Raw genomic sequence first — 19,392 nt, 5'->3', positions numbered from 1 at the left:
ACCAAACCAATTTGTACTGGACTTTGCCCAATGTCAGGTGACCATGGGAATGACTAATTATGGGAGCTTTGTTTTGGAGACTTCGTAACAGCATCCTGTTACAATTATTTCATACAATTACATGGCTGACATGGCTAAAAATAGAACATAGGGGTAAAATGCAGTTTTTGGCTTATATCTCTGAAACTAAAGCAAAAGTATAATGGTTGCATTATTTCATGCATCAATTGTAAACAAAAATATCAGGTGAGTGACACAGGCTCCTTGGAGCCTCTAGTTCATTATCATTATTCTTATGCCAGTTGAGCAATACAGTCTCCTTTGAGCCTCTAGCTTAATTGCTGTTGAAGATAAGAACAGATTTGTTTTTATTTTATAATTTTGTATTAATCATGTAATTTATTAATGGTCCTAAAATTTTTCAAATAGGCTATTTTCTTGACAACCCTTTTCTACCTGCTGGCATCAAGTGGTGATCAGTATAAACCAGTAGAATGGTTTTCTAGTATCAGTGTAACACACCAAGGAAACAGTTTTGGACAAGCTGTACAAGAAGCAGTAGGGTTAGTTTTATTATAAGAATCTATAGATTATTTTCAAAGGGAGACAGGTGTTACTATTTTGACTATGTTTTAGTTAACACTTATTCTACCTAACTATTTTTATTTCACTTTCACTTGATATTTATAAAATAGTGAAGCCATAACAACAATTATTGTAACATGACTTCTTACAAAATACATAATCCACAATTATTGTACTTCACTGTCTATTTTCATATGTATACTTGTCCTGAAGATGCCATGCTTGATGGCAAAACATGTCAACCAATAAAGGCAATTATGTTTTATGCCCCATCTATGATAGTAGGGGCATACTGTTTCCACCTGTATGTGTCTATCTGTCAGTTCTTCTTTCCCATATCAGGTTCAAGTTTTATAACTTACCATGGAGCTGTGGTCACACCAACTCGAAACAAGGTTTCTGTTTGGTGAAAGAAAAATGAAAACCTATTTTATTGTGCTTTACTGATCAATTCTTATAAGTTGATCCTTTTTTTTTTCCATTTTAGACTCTTGCTCTTTCCACCAAATGAAACTTATATTACTAGATATTTTTATGCCCCTGCCGTAGTGGAGGAGGCATTAAGTTTTACCCTTGTCTGTCCGTACGTCCCAAAGTTGGTTTCCGTTCTCTAACTTTATTTTGCCTCAACCAAATGTTATGAAACTTATACACAATGCTTATTACCACAAAACACAGATCAAGTTTGATATTTGATGGCGTCACTTTAACCATTCAAGAGTTATACTCCTTTACAAATGAAAAAATTGCTGAATTTTCGTTTCTGTTTTTAAATGGAATTTCAAAGGAAAAATCGGTTATTGATTTGGGGATGTATGACCGGCGGGCAGGCGGGTGACTGCCAAACAGTGTCTGTTCATTTACATGAAAACCCTTTGACGACATTTTTTTCAAATGTAGATATGTTGTTTGCGGTGACTAAATGAAGGTCAAGTTCAATTTTCATGATTTTAGCTTTTCTCTTTGTTGAGTTATAGCCCTTTCCCAAGAATTAAATTTTTGATGAAATACTTAATAATTACTCCATTTCTGTTCAAAGGGAAATAATTCATTTTTTAAAAGATTTTTAAAAGACATGGTATTAATGATAAATGACATTTTGGATTTTTTTTTCTTTTCTTTGGTAAATTATTTGAAGAATCTTGTGGTAGGTTTGTTGGTTATTCTGTATAAACTAATTTTCTGAATGAATTCATTACATTACATTGTGAAGATAAAGTTGTTGACGTTCATAGACAAGTTGCAGATTTATATTAGTTTGTGACAAATGTAAGAAAAAATATTTGGAACTACATGTATTAATTATATTTGATTATAATTTGAAAATAGATATACATTGTGTAACATCATGTCAAATTTTAGAGTACTATTTTTTTGTGGTTAAATCATATCTTTGATTATAATTTGAAAATAGATATATTTAACATCATATCTAATTTTAGAGAACTATATTTTAGTGATTAAATCATATCTAATTTTAGAGAACTATGTGTTTAACATTTATTCAGTTTGAGTTATTTCCCTTTGAACAGAAAATTATATGGATAAAATTAAACTGTGTTTCATTTCAACATGAATTAAATATATATAGGGTTCTTTCAAATGCTAAATCTAAACCGTGTTTCTAAATATTAGATTTTTGGGCCCAGTTTTCAAGTTTTCAAGTTGGTCCAAATCAGGGTCCAAAATTAAACTTTGTTTGATTCATCAAAAATTGAATTATGGGGTTCTTTGAAATGCTGAATCTAACCATGTATTTAGAGATTTTGGATTGTGGGCTTCTTTATCAAATTGGTCCACATTGAGGTCCAAAGGGTCCTAAATTAAACTTTTTTTTTTATTTCATCAAAAATTAAATTATTGGGGTTCTTTGATATGCTGATTCTAACAATGTACTTAGATTTTGGATATTGGACTATAATAGGGAAAGGTCCAATTTCAAAGTTTTCAGTTCTTTGACCACATTCATTTTGTGTCACACACCTATGCTGTGTCAAATATTCAATCACAATCCAAATTCAGAGCTGTTTTAAACTAAATGTAGTGTCCATACTTGCTCAACTGCTCAGGGTTCGACCTCTGCAGGAAATCCAGTTTGCTGTCACTCTGACAGCCTCTTGTCTAACTTTAGTTTGCCTCAACCAAATGTTATGAAACTTATACACAATGCTTATTACCACAAAGCACAGATCAAGTATGAATTTTGGTGGTGTCACTTTAACCATTCTAGAGTTATGCCCATTACAAATGGAAAAATTGCTGAATTTTTCGTTTCTGTTCTCTAACTTAAGTTAGCCTCAACCAAATGTTATGAAACTTATACACAATGCTAATTACCACAAAACACAGATCAAGTTTGGATTTTGGTGGTATCAATTTTGCTTTTCTAGAGTTATGCCCCTTTACAAATGGAAAAATTGCTGATTTTTTTTTCGTTTCCGTTCTCTTAACTTAAGGCAGCCTCTACCAAATGTTATCAAACTTATACACAATGCTTATTACCACAAAATACAGATCAAGTTTGAATTTTGGTGGTGTCATTTTACTGCTCTAGAGTTATGCCCCTTAACAAATGGAAAAATTGCTGATTTTTCGTTTCCGTTCTCTAACTTAAGTTTGCCTCAACCAAATGTTATGAAACTTATACACAGTACTTGTTACCACAAAACTCAGATTAAGTACAAATTTGGGAAGCATCACTTTTACCGTTCTTCAGTTATGCCCTTTATAACTTTATATGATATGCAAACGGGGGTATCATCTGTGTCCCATGGACACATTCCCCATTTATTTGGCTAATAATGTGGTGAAAATAAATTTGATCCAGGGGATACCCTGTTCAAACTTATTTGTTTGTTGGTGTGGCATGGTGTCAATGGATACATATTCTTGTTATAACTTTATTTATAGATAGATATTTATGTGATTTTTTGCTTCTTTTTTAGTGGCGTGTTCATGGCTTCATTTTTTGCTTCTTTTTTAGTGGCGTGTTCATGGCTTCATTAAAAATGGCAGTGTTCTATGGTCTGTACACATGGTTAACACATTCAGTCTTTGGTGTGAATATTGTTTTCATACCATCAGGTAAGTTTATTTATTTTATTAAGTCTCCCAAACGAAGTTTGGGAAGACTTATTGTTTTTGCTCAGTTCTTATTATTCTTCTTCTTCTTCTTCTTCTTCTTCTGCCGCTTTTCAATTTGAACTTGTACGCACCCGTTCTCCAAAACCGCTTGTCAGATTAACTTAGGGTTTCACAATATGTAAGACTAACATGTCTAGTGGTGCAATCAGGGTTTTGTTTGTGCAATGGGGTTTATAAAGGGGTACTTTAAGGGGGCAAAAAGAAAAGAGGGTTTTTCTATAGAACCCTATGGGATTTTATTTTTTAAAATTTTCAAATGATTATAAATTGAAAACCGTTTGTGATAGACACAATCTTTTTAATTGAAAATGTTCTAAATGATAAAGCCCATTAAATGAAATACAGGGTTAGTCCCCAGGGGTCACCCCCACCCCCTGCCATTTAAGAAAGTTCTAATACCTTGTAAGTGGTCAAGATCCCCACCCTTTAAACCATATATATTTTGGTTTGTTATGCTAAGATGGTTTGAATGATATACAGAGTTAGTCCCCAGGGGTCATCCTGACCCCCTGCCATTTGAGAAAGTTCTAATATCTTGTAAATGGTTGAGATCCCCACCCCTAAACCATATATATTCTGGTTTGTCATGATAAAGCACATCAAATGAAATACAGGGTTAGTCCCCAGGGGTCACCCCCACCCCCTGTCATTTAAGAAAGTTCTAATATCTTGTAAGTGGTCAAGATCCCCACCCCCAAACCATATATATTCTGGTTTGTCGTGCTAAGATGGTTTGAATGATATACAGGGTTAGTCCCCAGGGGTAATCCCGACCCCCTGCAATTTGCGAAAGTTATAATATCTTGTAAATGGTCGAGATCCCCACCCCTAAACCATATATATTCTGGTTTATCATGATAAAGCACATCAAATGAAATACAGGGTTAGTCCCCAGGGGTCACCCCCACCCCCTGCCATTTAAGAAAGTTCTAATATCTTCTAAGTGGTCAAGATCCCCACCCCTAAACCATATATATTCTGGTTTGTCATGCTAAGATGGTTTGAATGATATACAGGGTTAGTCCCCAGGGCTCATCACGACCCCCTGCCATTTGAGAAAGTTCTAATATCTTGTAAATGGTCGAGATCCCCACCCCTAAACCATATATATTCCTATTTGTCATGTCTTGAACATTTGAATGACGTATACGGTCAGTCCCCAGGGGTTCCCCCCACCCTCAATGTTCTAATATCTTGTAAATGGTTGAGATCCCCACCCCTAAACCATATATATTCCTGTTCATCATGTAATGAACATTTGAATGACGTATAGGGCCAGTCCCCAGGGTTCCTCCCCACCCCCAATGTTCTAGTATCTTGTAAATGGTCGAGATCCCCACCCCTAAACCATATATATTCTGGTTTGTCATGCCAAGATGATTTGAATGATATGCAAGGTTAGTCCCCAGGCATCACTAATGCATATAACTTCACTGGACCAAACCAATTTTCACTGGACGTTGCCCAATGTCAGGCGACCCTGGGAATTATGAATTATGAATTATGGGAGCTTCGTTTGGGAGACTTCGTAACAGCATTCTGTTACAATCATTTCTTGTTTCAGTTAAATTCACCCTGAAATTTTGTATCAAGCTTCATGTGAGCATGCTATGCCGTATAATGCATTTTCTTTACAGTATACTGTGGATTCATTATTATTTGTGGGAAACCAATTTTCTTGGATAAAGTTGAACAACTGTTCAGCGAATTACAAATTTTCCATAGGCTTGTATGCAGACTTTGGCAGAACAAGGAAATTAAATATCCACGAATACAATATTTCCTCAATCCACAAAAATTTGTATCCACGAAAATAAATGAATCCACTGTACCTATAGAGGTTGTATTATTAGTGATCAATAGCTCACAGTTCAACAAGTTATATCTGTTGCCTAGGAATTTTTCAGTAGAATTTGAGACTTTGTTAAGAAATATTCTTTAGCTATGTTAGTGAAACAGACAGGGTAAAATAAAATTCAATTAAAATTGTGTGATTACTTTTCAAATCAGTCAGATTACTACTGTTTGTCAATACGTTCAATTTTAAACATGATCAAAGAACAACATTTTTCATCCCACATTTCTAACAAAACAACTTATTATTAGGTCAGAAGCCCTACAGTAAGACACCTACTTCCTGTTGTCTGATACTTTGAATTATGAATGTTGGTATGCTTAGCACGACGACATGTGGATTATTTACAAAGGACTTTATTTTTGATAAATAATTATTTGGATATTATCTATCTATGTTTATTTAAATACTCCTCAAGAAAGTCTTTTCAATGAGGTTTTAAAGTCTGACATCATCAGATCTGTAGTTTTTAACACAAAAAAGATCAATTCAACTTATTGAGCGGACTTATTTTTGAGTTTCAGGTGCTTTAAATTAGTGAAATTTTACTTTTATTCAATTCACTTTTTTATCCAAAAAAAAAACCCTACCAAAAACATATATTGTTCTGCATTTTGTATTTCCCTATTGTTTGTTTTCAGCTCTTGCAGCAGTATTTGCAGCGGTACCTTTTCTTGGAACATATTGGGCTGCAATTCCAGCTGTCCTTGAACTGTGGCTCGTAAAAGGTCAAGGAGTATTATCTATATTGCTGTTTGTACTTCATATGTTACCAACATATGTAGTAGATACTACAATACTCAGTGAAATTAAAGGGTAAGATCTCTTAGGAGGATTGAATACATTGGAAGTTATGCACCTTCCTCTGAATTAAATGGGTTTCAACATCCTACGTAAATACTATATTCATGTGAAAACCCTAGTTTTGCTTCATTTTTGTCTCGCCTACGACAAAAGTTGCAGTATGGGTGATTTAGGGATTACAATCCTGGTGGCGTCAAAGTCGTAAAAGATTTGTATAAAGCTTTATATTTTAGAATGTAGAAGACCTGGATGCTTCAAACCTTGTATGCAGACAGTTTATGTTAAGAAATTTCTATCTGTCATATGTCCATTGTCCTAGACCTCATTTTCATGGTTCAGTGACTGCTTTGAAAAAATTACAATTTTTTAGTTCCATCAAATTCTCACTTATTATGAGTAATAGGATAACTATATTTGGTATATGGGTTCCTTACAACTTCAACATGTCCGTCAGGTAGGGTCTACCTAACCTCAACCTCATTTCATGAATCAGTGATCAAGGTTATAGTTACGTGGTCAAGTCCATATCTCAATACTATAAGCAATAGGTCAACTATATTTGGTGTATTGAATGATTGTAAGGTGTACATGTCCACCTGTCGGGTTTCATCTGACCTTGACCTCAATTTCATGGTTCATTGGACAATGTTTAGTTTTTGTGGTTTGGTCTCTATCTCAGATACTATAAGTGATATGACCACTATAATTGGTGTATGAAACAGTTGTAAGGTGTACATGTCTGTCTGGCATTGTTCATCTGACCTTGACCTCATTTTCATTGTTCATTGGACAATGCTTAGTTATTGTGGCTTGGTCTATTTCTCAGATACTTTAAACAGTAGGTAAGTTATAGTGAGTGTATGGAATGATTGTAAGATGTACATGTCTTTCTGGCATGTTTCATATGACCTTGACCTCATTTTCATGGTTTATTGGTCAATGATAAGTTTTGTGGTTTTGTCAGTTTTTCAGATACTAAAGGCAATAGGTCAACTATATTTGGTGTATGGAATGATTGTACGGTGCTCATATTATTTTGACCTGATTTTCATGGTTCATTGGTTAATGTTAAGATTTTGTCGTTTTATCTTTTTCTTAGTTACTATAAGCGATAGGACCACTATATTTGGTGTATGGAATAATTGTAAGGTGAACATATCTGTCTGGCATGGTTCATCTGACTGTGACCTCATTTTTCTATAACATTGATTATGTTATGTTTATGTTATACTTTTAGTAAAACCTTCATATAACAGACTTTCATCATAAATTCAATCATAAGTATAGCAGGTGACACATTCAGCATGTGCACTCTTGTTATTTTTTATGTCTGAATATTTCATATACCTTTATTTTCAGCCATTATTGTCCGAACTATAAATAGATATGAGAAATAAACCTTTAAAAATTCATTGACTGAGGATGTTAAATACAATATTTCCAGCAGCTGGTTTGCAGTAGAAAAATCCCCAAATACTTTAGTCATTTCATTCATTGTTCAAATAAAAATCCATATCTGTTTTTATGTCATCATTTTAACAGATTATATTCTTGAATATAAAAATAAGGAGATGTGGTATGATTGCCAATGAGACAACTATCCACCTTAGTTCAAATGAAGTGGATGTAAGCAATTATAGGCAACCGTTTGGCCTTCAACAATGAGAAAAACTCATACACTATAGTCAGCTTTAAAAGGCCCTGACATGAAAAATATGAAACAATTCAATTGAGAAAACTATCTGCCTAATTTATAACAAAACAATTTACAAAAAACAAATATGACAGACATGAACCAATGACAACCACTGAACTACAGGCTCCTGACTTGGGACAGGCACATAAATAATGTGTAGAGGTTTAACATATTTGTGAGCATTCAACTCTCTCCCTAACCTGAGACAGTGGTGTTACTGCACAACATAAGAACAAACTATAAAAATCAGTTGAAAATGGCTTTACTCCTCAGATCGATACAAAGCAGATAAACATCTAACAAAAACACAGACCGGATGTGGCAGGGTATTTATACATCCCTAACAACAAAAGACACAAAGTACAGATCTGAGAGTACTCGCAGTTACTGACAGCTAGTTCAAAGCCAATAACAAATAATAAAAGAAATCTTGTATCTAAGACTAATATATCAATCAGTACACATCCAACATCCAATGAATTTAGTGTAAAGACATCATTAACAGTCAGAGAAAACATGACTTTGTGCAATGCCAAAATATAGGTATCGACAGATTGTTGTATCGTGAAAGTGCATATGTGTATAACAACACTATTTATTATGGTTTTAATTTATTGATAACAAAATCAATATTTATACCAATAAAAACAATATTCAAAGATCTAATAACACTGTTAATTGGTCACCTTTTAGAATGAGTTTATTTAAAGGATTGATAAGTTTACCTGGATTTTATATAAATTTCCGGGCTCTGTAAACAACATCACCGTAAAATTTAGGATGAGCTATTCCGTCTGAAATAATTTTTACAGGTACAGCCAAACTTGCAAACCAAATCTTTGTATCTATGGAAGAATTTAGTAAACGTTTTAAGAAATTTGTGGTAAAGAAAATCCCTGACTTAATAATTTACCAGTAATACATAGATTACGCTCATTGAAATCCAAAACATCACTACAAACATGGGCATAGCGAATGAGTTGGGATATATACACACCATAAGACGGTGCCAAAGGAACATCAATATCCAAAAAAAGGAAAATTAAAAATAGAGAAAGAAAACTCATCTCTTTTGTCGTATATTTCTCTATAGAGTTTCTGGTGTAAAACTGAAATGTCTAAATCTAGGAAAGGACACTTATTGCTGTTAATATTTGATTTATTTAAGGTAAGTTCCTTTGGGTAAATTTCCGCAGTATATTTAGAGAATTCTTGATTACTTAACGAAAAAATATCATCAAGATGATGGTAAGTGTTGTTGAATTTACTGGGCTTTGCCATAAACTGGGATTCATAACAGTACAGGAACAAGTCTGCTATTAAAGGGTCACAATTGGTGCCCATAGGAATACCTACAATCTGTCGATAAATTGTATTGCTGAAATGTTTGTTGTTATTTTTACTTAATTGAGGTTTGCATGCTTGAAACAAAAGGTTTTAATTTATATTACATGTACCAAATTGTTTAGCCAATATGTACATAAATGTTGTCAAGGAGAAAATTTATTGAAGTTCTTTTAACTCTTAAGTGAACACTACCTGGTATATGATTTATTTTGTTTTCAGTGGTCATCCATACATAACTGGTCTTGCCATTGCTGGTGGTATATTTTGGTTGGGACTGGAAGGTGCTATTATTGGTCCTATACTTCTTTGTTGCCTTATTGTAGCCATTAATGTATACAGCAACATGTTACAGCCTGACACCCCTACAGCTGGTAAGTAGGATGGAATGGGCCAGTAATTTGATAAGAATGGTGACAAGAAAATGCATGCCTTTTGACTTTAAAAACTTAATTCTATATTTGAGAATGCTTTGATAGTGAACATATTCTGGTTTTAGATAATTGTTTTGATACAATGAGTTTGCATTATTTAGATATGTAAAATAAGTCTGTTCTAAATCACTCATTATGATTTTTCCTGATTTGAATTTTGCATGAAGGATATTTTGCTATAAATATAATAGCTTTGCTTTATATGTTTGTTGTTATTTTTACTTAATTGAGGTTTGCATGCTTGAAACAAAAGGTTTTAATTTATATTACCAAATTGTTTAGCCAAGAATGTTATAATCTTTGAAAAAGATGTTAGACTTGATCTTCCTTAAAAAGAACGCACTTTTGCTAGAAATCACGCATTACCACAACAATGAAATAAAAAATTTAAGGAAACACTGGAAAAATTATGATTATTTTAATTTGCTTTGCTTAGAATTAATAATCAAATTAAGGACTCCTCAAAAACGTCCCTTTTAAAGCATACATTAGGTCTAATCAAAAGAAATAATTGTTTATGTATTTTAAAAAAAACTATTAAGTTTTGTAAAAAGAAGTGTAAGTACATAACCATGATAACTAATTGCTAAAAGCATGATAAAAAAACTTGTTTTGTTAACATAAACTGATGTGCTTGTCTACCACATCTTCTTATATCTATTGTGTTGAGATGAAACACTGAAATAGACAAAAGGCTTGTTCTGATTAATGAGTAGAGAGATCTCTCTGTGAAATACAATATCTGATGAAATAAGAATAACGCAGCTGTTGTTACTATAATTAGGCTATAACACACAAGAACCAAGAGTACACAGAGTAAGCCTTCCATCGTTGTTTCAGAGGTATGTTAAAAGTTATTTCCCTTGCAACTTAAATTATTCTATTTAGTACAACAAAAGACTACTTCAATTTTGACTTGGGTATGTGATTGCTGACCACCCCTGTGTTTATATTTAGATTACATAGATCAGAAACATGAACCTATAGGACAATATTTCACAGCTGTCACACAGGAATGTTAATGGTTTCCCAACTTAAAGATAAGTTTGTTTTTAGATATTATATAAGAAGTACATTTTTCTTTGCTTTTCTCAAAAGTGTCTTTAAGGTGAGGGTGTGATAAAGGCCTTATTTAAACTAAGTTTTTATAAAAATGTGAACTTTTAGTTTAAGATTTTAATTGTTATAAAGTTGAGGTAATGCAAAATTAAAAAGGAGTACATGTAGCTGTTTACCCATGACGTCACAAAAAAGGACTTTCTATGTGTTTTCCTGAAAAATACATAGATTTTTGTCATATTTATACACCTGTCAAAGAGGAAATGGTTAAATCTGTCTGTCCGTCCATCAACACTACAAATGATAACCAATTCCCATGAAATTTAACACAGCAGTACGATTGACATAAGAAAACTCCCTCTCCATTTTCATTTTTTTTTCCAGAGTAAGGGGACTTTAACTATTAAATTTAAGGCATTTTTTCACATATTGTGCACTTTTATCCATTATGCTTGTATATGATTTCCTCAAAACTTTACACTATTGTTGGGATTTATAAAAGAAATCTCCCCTTTAGATTTTTAAAATTTTCTGTTTGTCTTGCCAGAGTAACAGGACTTTAACTCTCAGAAAAAAATTAAATTTTTCCCATGTTGCACCAGGGATCTCCATGACATGTTTTATGATGGTGCACCTCCATCGTCAAATTATCCCCGCCTTCGTTAAATTAGCGTCCGCTATAATCAAATGGTCCCTGCCATTGTTAAATAACTGCACTAGGATTGAAAGGGGATTGAAAAATGTTTTGCGTTTCGCTATCTGCCGTCATATTTGTTAGCAATTATGATCAGTTGCGTGTAATTTGCATAATCCTTATTGTATTATACCGGTAATCCAAAGTTTTCCCCGGATTATTGTTTTAAAGCCCTGAGGGATATCCGGCAAGTGATCGCTAATCTCTTGTACAGGTAGATTGACACACCTGACAGGAGAACACTTTATCTAGAGAGACGATTAATTGCATTATTTAATTACTTTTCAGCAAATGCTGATGAAAATTTAGATTAGAAAATGAAATTTAAATTCAATTATGAAGAAAATAGTTAAATAAGTCTAACACGGGGTTGTATTGCAATATGCAATCAACATCCCTCTTTAAAAACTAGTACAAGGTTAGACTCTTAATCTTAAAACTGAACATAATTTTATGCCAAATAACAACAATTATCCTTCATGATGAATTGCTTTAGTAGATTAAAAGTAAATACTCGAATATTAACTGCAACTTGATAATCAGAAGAAATTTAGTATCGTAATTCCGAGCTCATTTCGTAGTTTACAATCAAATTATTACATCCGGTTTAAATTCAGAATAGAAAGGTCTATTACTGTGAAATTTCCATTTTTAAGTCATTAAAACCGTTTCAGTCTCAAACTTTTGCCTCCACAAATCTGTTTTCAACGTTATACAAAAATGGGTACGAAACTTCTTGTTGTTGATGCTGCAAATCATCGATTCTGAATTTAATTCAACACTTCTCGGCATGTATGGCGAGGTTTGACAGTGAGAAAAACGGTCCCCATTTTTAAGTCCTAACAAAATAGCAAGAAATCACTCTGGGAACCTTCTGATAGGAAAAAACATTGACGTTAACTAGGCTAACAGGACAGCTGATTTGTGGTTATCCTTGACTAAGAGGAGCCATGCAGGCTTGACATTGGAATTGTTACAAATGACAATTAATGAAAATATTGGTTAATCTACAATGAAATGAATAAAATAAACTACTGCTACTACAAGGGGGTGTTAAACAACCTTGACTACACATGAGGGTCTTGCACTGTCGAATAAAATATATCAGTCTATTCATTAGGTTCCTAACAATGAAATGTAGGAATGAAATATTTTCGATGACGGCACGTGGGGTTTTGTCCTGGTGAGAGTTCCTCCATCATAATTTTCATCCATGGAGATCCCTGTTGCACCTTAACTTAAGTATGCTTAGAATCATATACTGGAAACTTTACACAACTGTTGGAATTGGTGAAAGTAAGACAATATTTGTTTTTGAAAGTTTTCAGTATAATATCATTCCAGAGTTATTGAACTTTAACCGAAAGTGACCCTTAGCACACCTCCCCCTTTCTCCAATTATATCCCCCATTGCTATGCTTTAGCTATATTATACCCATTTGCTAAAACACATTGACTGAGGCTTCTTCCATTTTAGCCGATTTTTCAGATTTTGTCTCAAAAATTTTCCCGTTTAAATCTCTTAGATTATACTTTCTTCTTTCAGGTATAGGTGAGTAAACTACAAATCTTGTGTGGTGTTTAATTAAATAGGAATTGTATGCTAAAAAATATTGAAATTGCATGTAGGTAAATGGTGGAAATTGAATGTGTATTGTCTGAACTATTTTTCATTGGTAAAACATGGTGGAAATAATCTGTAATGTCATTTACAGTACAGTTGCATGTGTTTATTCACCACTTATCATAATCAGTTGAACAACTAAAACTAGTTCAAGCATAATTTAGTTGGTCTGTGAATTGTAAGTCATGTTCAGTACAATGCACACAGAATAATTTGAACAGTTATCAAATTGGATCCTCATTCAATCATTTAACAATTTTTCATCATAAAACATAAATATGGAATCCTTTTAACAAATTAGAATTTATACATTGTTACTTTTCTCTACTTATTATTGTTTAATACACTAAAAATTAAAAGGTAATTGGATAAGTTGTGCGATAAAGGAACTTGTGAAGTTAGAATGCTGCAATTGGGAGCATTTGTTGTATGGGGATGGGTCGTAAGAAAGAAATAGGCCCAAGGGCATGTTAAAACATTTTAGTGGAATTAACCTTAGAAAGGGACACAAATAATTTTGTTTCTAGTCATGATATTTAGTTTTCCAAACATTAATACTTAATCAAATCTGTTATAAAACAAACAGACTGTAATTTAATAAACATTTTTCAGTTATAGTTTGCACCTTGTAAAGTTTGATATAACAGCCTGAAAGGTTTGTTATGTAATATAGAAAGTGAAGTTCTGCAATGTTAATTCCTGTATTTATCATTTCAGGTCAGTTAGCAGTACAGATGTGACCAGGCGATGATTCAGTGCAATAGAATAATATACTCAAGTTAGCCATATTGGAGAGTTACTAGGCTTCATGATCTCAGTTTTAGGTTTTTAGTTGGTTTATGGCATGAAATGCTATTTGTATTGTCTTATTAGTCATCATTATGTGTGGAATTGGCATATTTTTGCTTAATTGTATGAAATGATGCAACAATGAATAACCTATGCAGTTTATGATGTGATAAACTATATACCGGTAGTAAGATTACTTGTAGTCATTATAATGTATAATAATGATAAATAGGAGACAACTGTGATGAAAGGGCACGTTGAGTCTTGGGATATGTTCAACTTTCAAGATTATTACTACTGTGACATGTTGAAAATGTTTATTTATACAGAACCTTTATCAGTAGAAGGCTTATTTTTACACCATTTGGTGTAACAAAACATTGACTAAAGTCAAGTCAAGTAATAATAAGAGTTAAAATATTTTATTTAGATCATGAATGGAGAAGGTTTATTTTGAAGGTGTTCAATTTTGCAATTTCGTTTTTGTCAGATTGTTTATGTACTGTTACATTATTATCACATGTTTATCTGATAATATATGCATTCATGGAAGGTACCATATAAAATAATGTGGACTTTAAATTTAATGATTTTCGCTCAGCTTTTGTAGTATGTCAAAATTTACATCTTCTAATAAACCTGCCATGCAGTATTGATAATAGGAAAAATATTTCGTCCATAGTATTATATGACAAAAACGTTTCACTAGGTAATTGATATCTCATGTGGACGGGTCTTGGTTTATTTGAAATTTTTTTACTTATGTATAAATTTAAATGTTAAGAAAGATATTTTTAAATTGGAAAAATAAAGTTGTCTCAACTAAATTAAAGTTCCCAAGCTTATTTGATGGTGAAATAGTTCATAGAATGCTTTATACCTAGGTTTAATAATTTGTTTCAGAAATATTTTTACAGAAACTAAAACAATTTCTTTTCAGTAATAAAAAGAACAATACATAAACTTTCAATACAAGTATATGACATGTGAGAGGATGTTGATAATAGGTTATGTTAAAAATGTGGTTTTGATTACTAAATAAAAACGTGTCATCTCTTCTATTGCTTCGTTGGTAAACATTGTAATTGTGTTAAAAATTGTGATTTGATCAGAAAATTATTGGTACATATTTTATACATTTATTCATTTGGTGACATTTTTTACTCTTGCTGTAAACTTGTTTATTTTTGCTGTGTTAAAATTTCACGATTTGTTGTGCCAAATCTGTTTGCAAGGTTTTATTTTCACTAATTTATTGTCCCTTATTTGGATTTTTCTTGAAAGTCTAATTAACATGAGGGTTTATTTTTGCAATTTCACTTAGAATATGCCAAAATTAACCCCATGTGAAAATTTTTAAAAATTAGTCTGTTAGATTACAAATTAGATCGGATTAAAATAGCAATGGTAGGGTCAACTCCTTTTTTTTTCCTTCTTCAATTCAAAGTGCAAATTTGGCAGACTTTGGAAGTCTGTGCACCAAAGGGGACAATGAAATATTATATTGTTCTTCATTTTAATAAGGAGAAAGCATACAAAAATCAAGAAAATTCCCGCAGACAGAATTTTTTGGAATAAATGAACAGGTAGTGCAAGTGGCTAGATTACACTTGCTGATGAAGAAGAAAAACTCATACCACTTATCTCAGTTTTTTGTTTCTGATTGATGTGTCTAATATTGGTATTTGGCATCCCCCTCTCCATGTTTTAAAGATTGTGGTATGAATACAAATACTTAAACCAATTATCGGTTCATAAAGGGCATGTTACATATAATGATAAAAAATAGACATAAGTAAAGAAACAATAAGGATAATGCTTATAATAATAACTTAGGATTTAACTAAAGCAGTTTCTTATTGTAAAGATTTGGTATAAAAGATTGTTATTGTGAAGGAAATATTATTTTTTAAATTTACTAATTATTGTATTTTAAGTTACTCGTTGTTACCAGTAGACTAAAAGTGCTTTCTTTATTATGTGCAATTCATAAATGTTGTCAGTCATTGCGTTGTAAGTGTTTTAATTTTTTTTAAACTGTTTTTGCAGTTCCTCTTACTGTATTTAAGCTTTGTCAACTGTTAATTGTGTCTTAAAGCTTTGTTAGGAAATAGAATTTGTCAAATAAAGATTGGAAAGACACAGAATATAAAGAAGTTCGAACACACATTGGGGATACAATGGTCACAAGTGTAGTTTTACTTACAATACAGAGCTGAACCAATAAAACAAAAAGATTTGCTATCATCAAATTTTAAACTGACAGTGATGTCCTATCATAACATGCAACATATTATTATTAAATATCTTGGAAACATAGTCTTGAGATTTCACAACAATGTGTGTATGACTCTGACTGTCTATCATAAAATTGATGGCAGATGCCATCCAATCGGAGAGGGCATTACATATGATATTGTTTTTTTAATTAATAATTGATATTGAGGCAAAGAATTTAATAATTTTTTATTGAGCTGCCTTCTCCAATTCACAATGGATGACCTAAACATACCTGTTTATATATGTGAGTTTGTTGTAGTATTAAACAAAGAAGTTTTTATAAGCAAATTCCAACGATTACGTTATTTAAATGTTTAGGGTAGATAGACATTGGTTAACATCTAATTGTACATGTTAAAGGTTGGCAACTGGCATTTATTTCTTATTTCATTAGTTGTTAATGTTTTAAAAAATGTCAAAATAAGAAATCATTGTTGCCTTAATAAAACATTTACTTTAAACTTCTAACTGTGTTATAGAAATTTAGACTGAAAATCAGATAGACTTCGAATCAAAGAATTTTTCTGATTTGGCCAAGAGATTTTACATTTGCAAAAATATCTTAATTCAGGGGAGATAATGTTTGCAATTTCTCAATTCAGGGGAGATAATTAAAAAAAGTTATTACTACAAATTTAAAGATTTTACATTAATTTAAAAAATGGAAAGAAAACAAAAACAGGTACTTTATTTTACCTGAAAGTAATTGATTTGAATGATGGGGTTACTGAAAATGATCAATTTCTTTCGATAAGTTATTCACCCAAAAATTTTACCTAACATAATCTCAATGAAATAATTAAATTAACCAAAATTTCTCAAAACAAGGTAAAGTGTCTATAATTGAATTTTTAGTATATTTACTTTTATCTTTCATTAAAATGTAAGAAAAAAATCAATCCTGGAAAATGAAGGAGCTATCGACTTCAACTTTTAATATGTAATTAAAATGTAAGAAAAAAATCTATCCTGGAAATTAAAGGAGCTATCGACTTCGACTTTAAATATGTTTTTCATATTACATAAAATGTTTTACTATTACTATGCTTGGATTGGTATGATTATTTTAAGCATCATATATATTACTTGTTATTTATATTTTATTTGCCTTTTATTTATTTTTACAATTTTAATAAAGACTCAATAAAAGAGATGTTTGTATATTTAATCTTCTGTAATCCCAGCTGTGAGAGCATGTTTAGACATTTTTAGTTATCGGAATTAGAGGGATATCACTTGGTGACTTGGTCAGTACCTCATACAAAAACAAACTGTCATAATTTTTTTCAGTTGACTATGCCATCTTAAGATTATGTAAAACCAACTAAGCCAAAGTAACAACTCATCTTATTGAAAAGTTCTTCTTGTCATAATTATTTAATTCCATTGAGAAGTTATCATGTTTTGATATAAGACATGTACATCTACTATTAATTTGAAATGAGTATTCTTACTATTGTAGACTTTTGTATCCTCTCCCATATAAGAATAAGGCGATGTAGTATGGTTGCCAATGAGAAAACTTTCAAACGTATCTAATGTAGCAGATTTAAGTTGTGAAAGGTCACTGTAGAGCCTTCAACAAAAAGCAAAATCCATACCGTGTAGTCAGCTATAAAAGGCCCTGACATGACAAAATCCATACCGTGTAGTCAGCTATAAAAGGCCCTGACATGACAAAATGTTCAACAATTCAAACAAAAACAAAAAAACGAGCAGCCTGATTTATGACAAAACAATAAATGAAAAACAGACAGCAACCAAAAATAAGCACTGATTTACAGACTCTTGACTTGGGGCAGGTGCATAAGAATGTGGTGGGGTCATACATGTTTGTGAGTGCTCAACCCCCCTTGTGCAATGCCAAAATATAAGTACATAATACCAACAGGATGTAGGACCAGGAGTTTTTATAAATGTTTAGCAATATACACTTAGTTACGTTTTAATTTATCAAAAACAAAATAAATGTTAGTAATGATAAAAACAGTGTGTGATGAGGGGGAGGGGGATGCTTTTGAGGAAAAGAGGGTACCTAATTTATCATCTTCAGTTCAACCTAGATCCCTGAAACTTAATTGGAAGATTGTTGAAGTTGTGCATCTGCTGTTATGGACCTGCTTGAGGAATTTTTACATTTCATCTTTCAATTATTCAAATGTTCAGTATTGAGCATTTCCATAGTTAAAGAAAGATGATTTTACGCAACCTGGCTATTTAAATATTTGATCTTTTATTCAATTATTATGTGTAATAGGTCAACTATATTTGGTATTAAGAATCATTAAAAGGTACTTATGCCCTTCAGACAGACCTAGGGTCACCAGACCATGACTTATTTGTTAGGTCGCTGTCTCATTGCTATATACCCCAATATCTAACCCTGACCTCATTTTCATTGGTTAATGTGATTTTGTCAGTTTCTCCATTATAAGTAATAGAATAAGTATTTTTGGTGTATAGAATAATTGTAGGTAAACTTGTCTGCATTTTCATCATTCAATGATCAGTGTCAAGTATTTAAGATGAGGTAAGTTTATCTGATACGTTAAGTAATTGGTTAAATATGTCTTAAAAGATAGATTGATTTTGATGTACACATGTCCTACTGGTGGGGTACATCTGACCACATTAATTTTATTGTTAATGTTTTGTGATTAGGTCATTTTCTCAGCTATCATTTATAACTTATTAAGGTTGGGTCAATATAGCAAGTGCAAAGTGTGTATGTCTTTCTGACAGGATTTATATAGTTCATTGATCAATGTCACGTTATTGTAATAAGGTCGGTTTCTTACCAATAAGTAATAGGTCAACTATTTGGTGTAAGTAAGTTATACATGTCTGTCTTACAGTTCATTTGACTTTTACTTCATTTTCATGATTGACATTAAGTTTTGTAATTAAGGTAAGTTTTTTAGGTAGTACATGTACTGTTGATTCATTAATTATTTGACACAGCAGAGGTTTCTGACACAGAATGAATGTGGTCTAAGAACTGAAAAATTTGAAATTGGACTTTTACCTATTATGGTCCAAGATATCCAAAATCTAAATACACAGTTAGATTCAGCATATCCAAGT

General features: G+C 32.1%; 1 protein-coding gene across 2 annotated transcripts in view; it reads left to right on the top strand.

Moving 5' to 3' along the window:
• LOC127728685 (transmembrane protein 245-like) overlaps window positions 1-17,459 on the top strand; it is a 53,842-nt gene extending 36,383 nt beyond the window's left edge. Inside the window, exons 12-17 of one of the 2 annotated variants that reach the window (XM_052236295.1) lie at window positions 430-563; window positions 3,569-3,669; window positions 6,226-6,400; window positions 9,651-9,802; window positions 10,647-10,704; window positions 13,957-17,459. In XM_052236295.1, the coding sequence (XP_052092255.1) occupies window positions 430-563; window positions 3,569-3,669; window positions 6,226-6,400; window positions 9,651-9,802; window positions 10,647-10,704; window positions 13,957-13,990 (654 nt within the window). In that variant the 3' untranslated portion in view covers window positions 13,991-17,459. The remainder of the gene's footprint in view (window positions 1-429; window positions 564-3,568; window positions 3,670-6,225; window positions 6,401-9,650; window positions 9,803-10,646; window positions 10,705-13,956) is intronic. The other variant, XM_052236296.1, reaches the window with a different exon arrangement.
• Window positions 17,460-19,392: the final 1,933 nt, after the last annotated feature.

The sequence above is a fragment of the Mytilus californianus genome, unplaced genomic scaffold (assembly GCF_021869535.1).
Source record: "Mytilus californianus isolate M0D057914Y unplaced genomic scaffold, xbMytCali1.0.p SCAF_2, whole genome shotgun sequence".
Classification (NCBI taxonomy): Eukaryota; Metazoa; Mollusca; class Bivalvia; order Mytilida; family Mytilidae; genus Mytilus; species Mytilus californianus.
The sequence above is the reverse complement of the archived record's forward strand: the minus strand, read 5'-3'. Positions and strand labels throughout refer to the sequence as shown.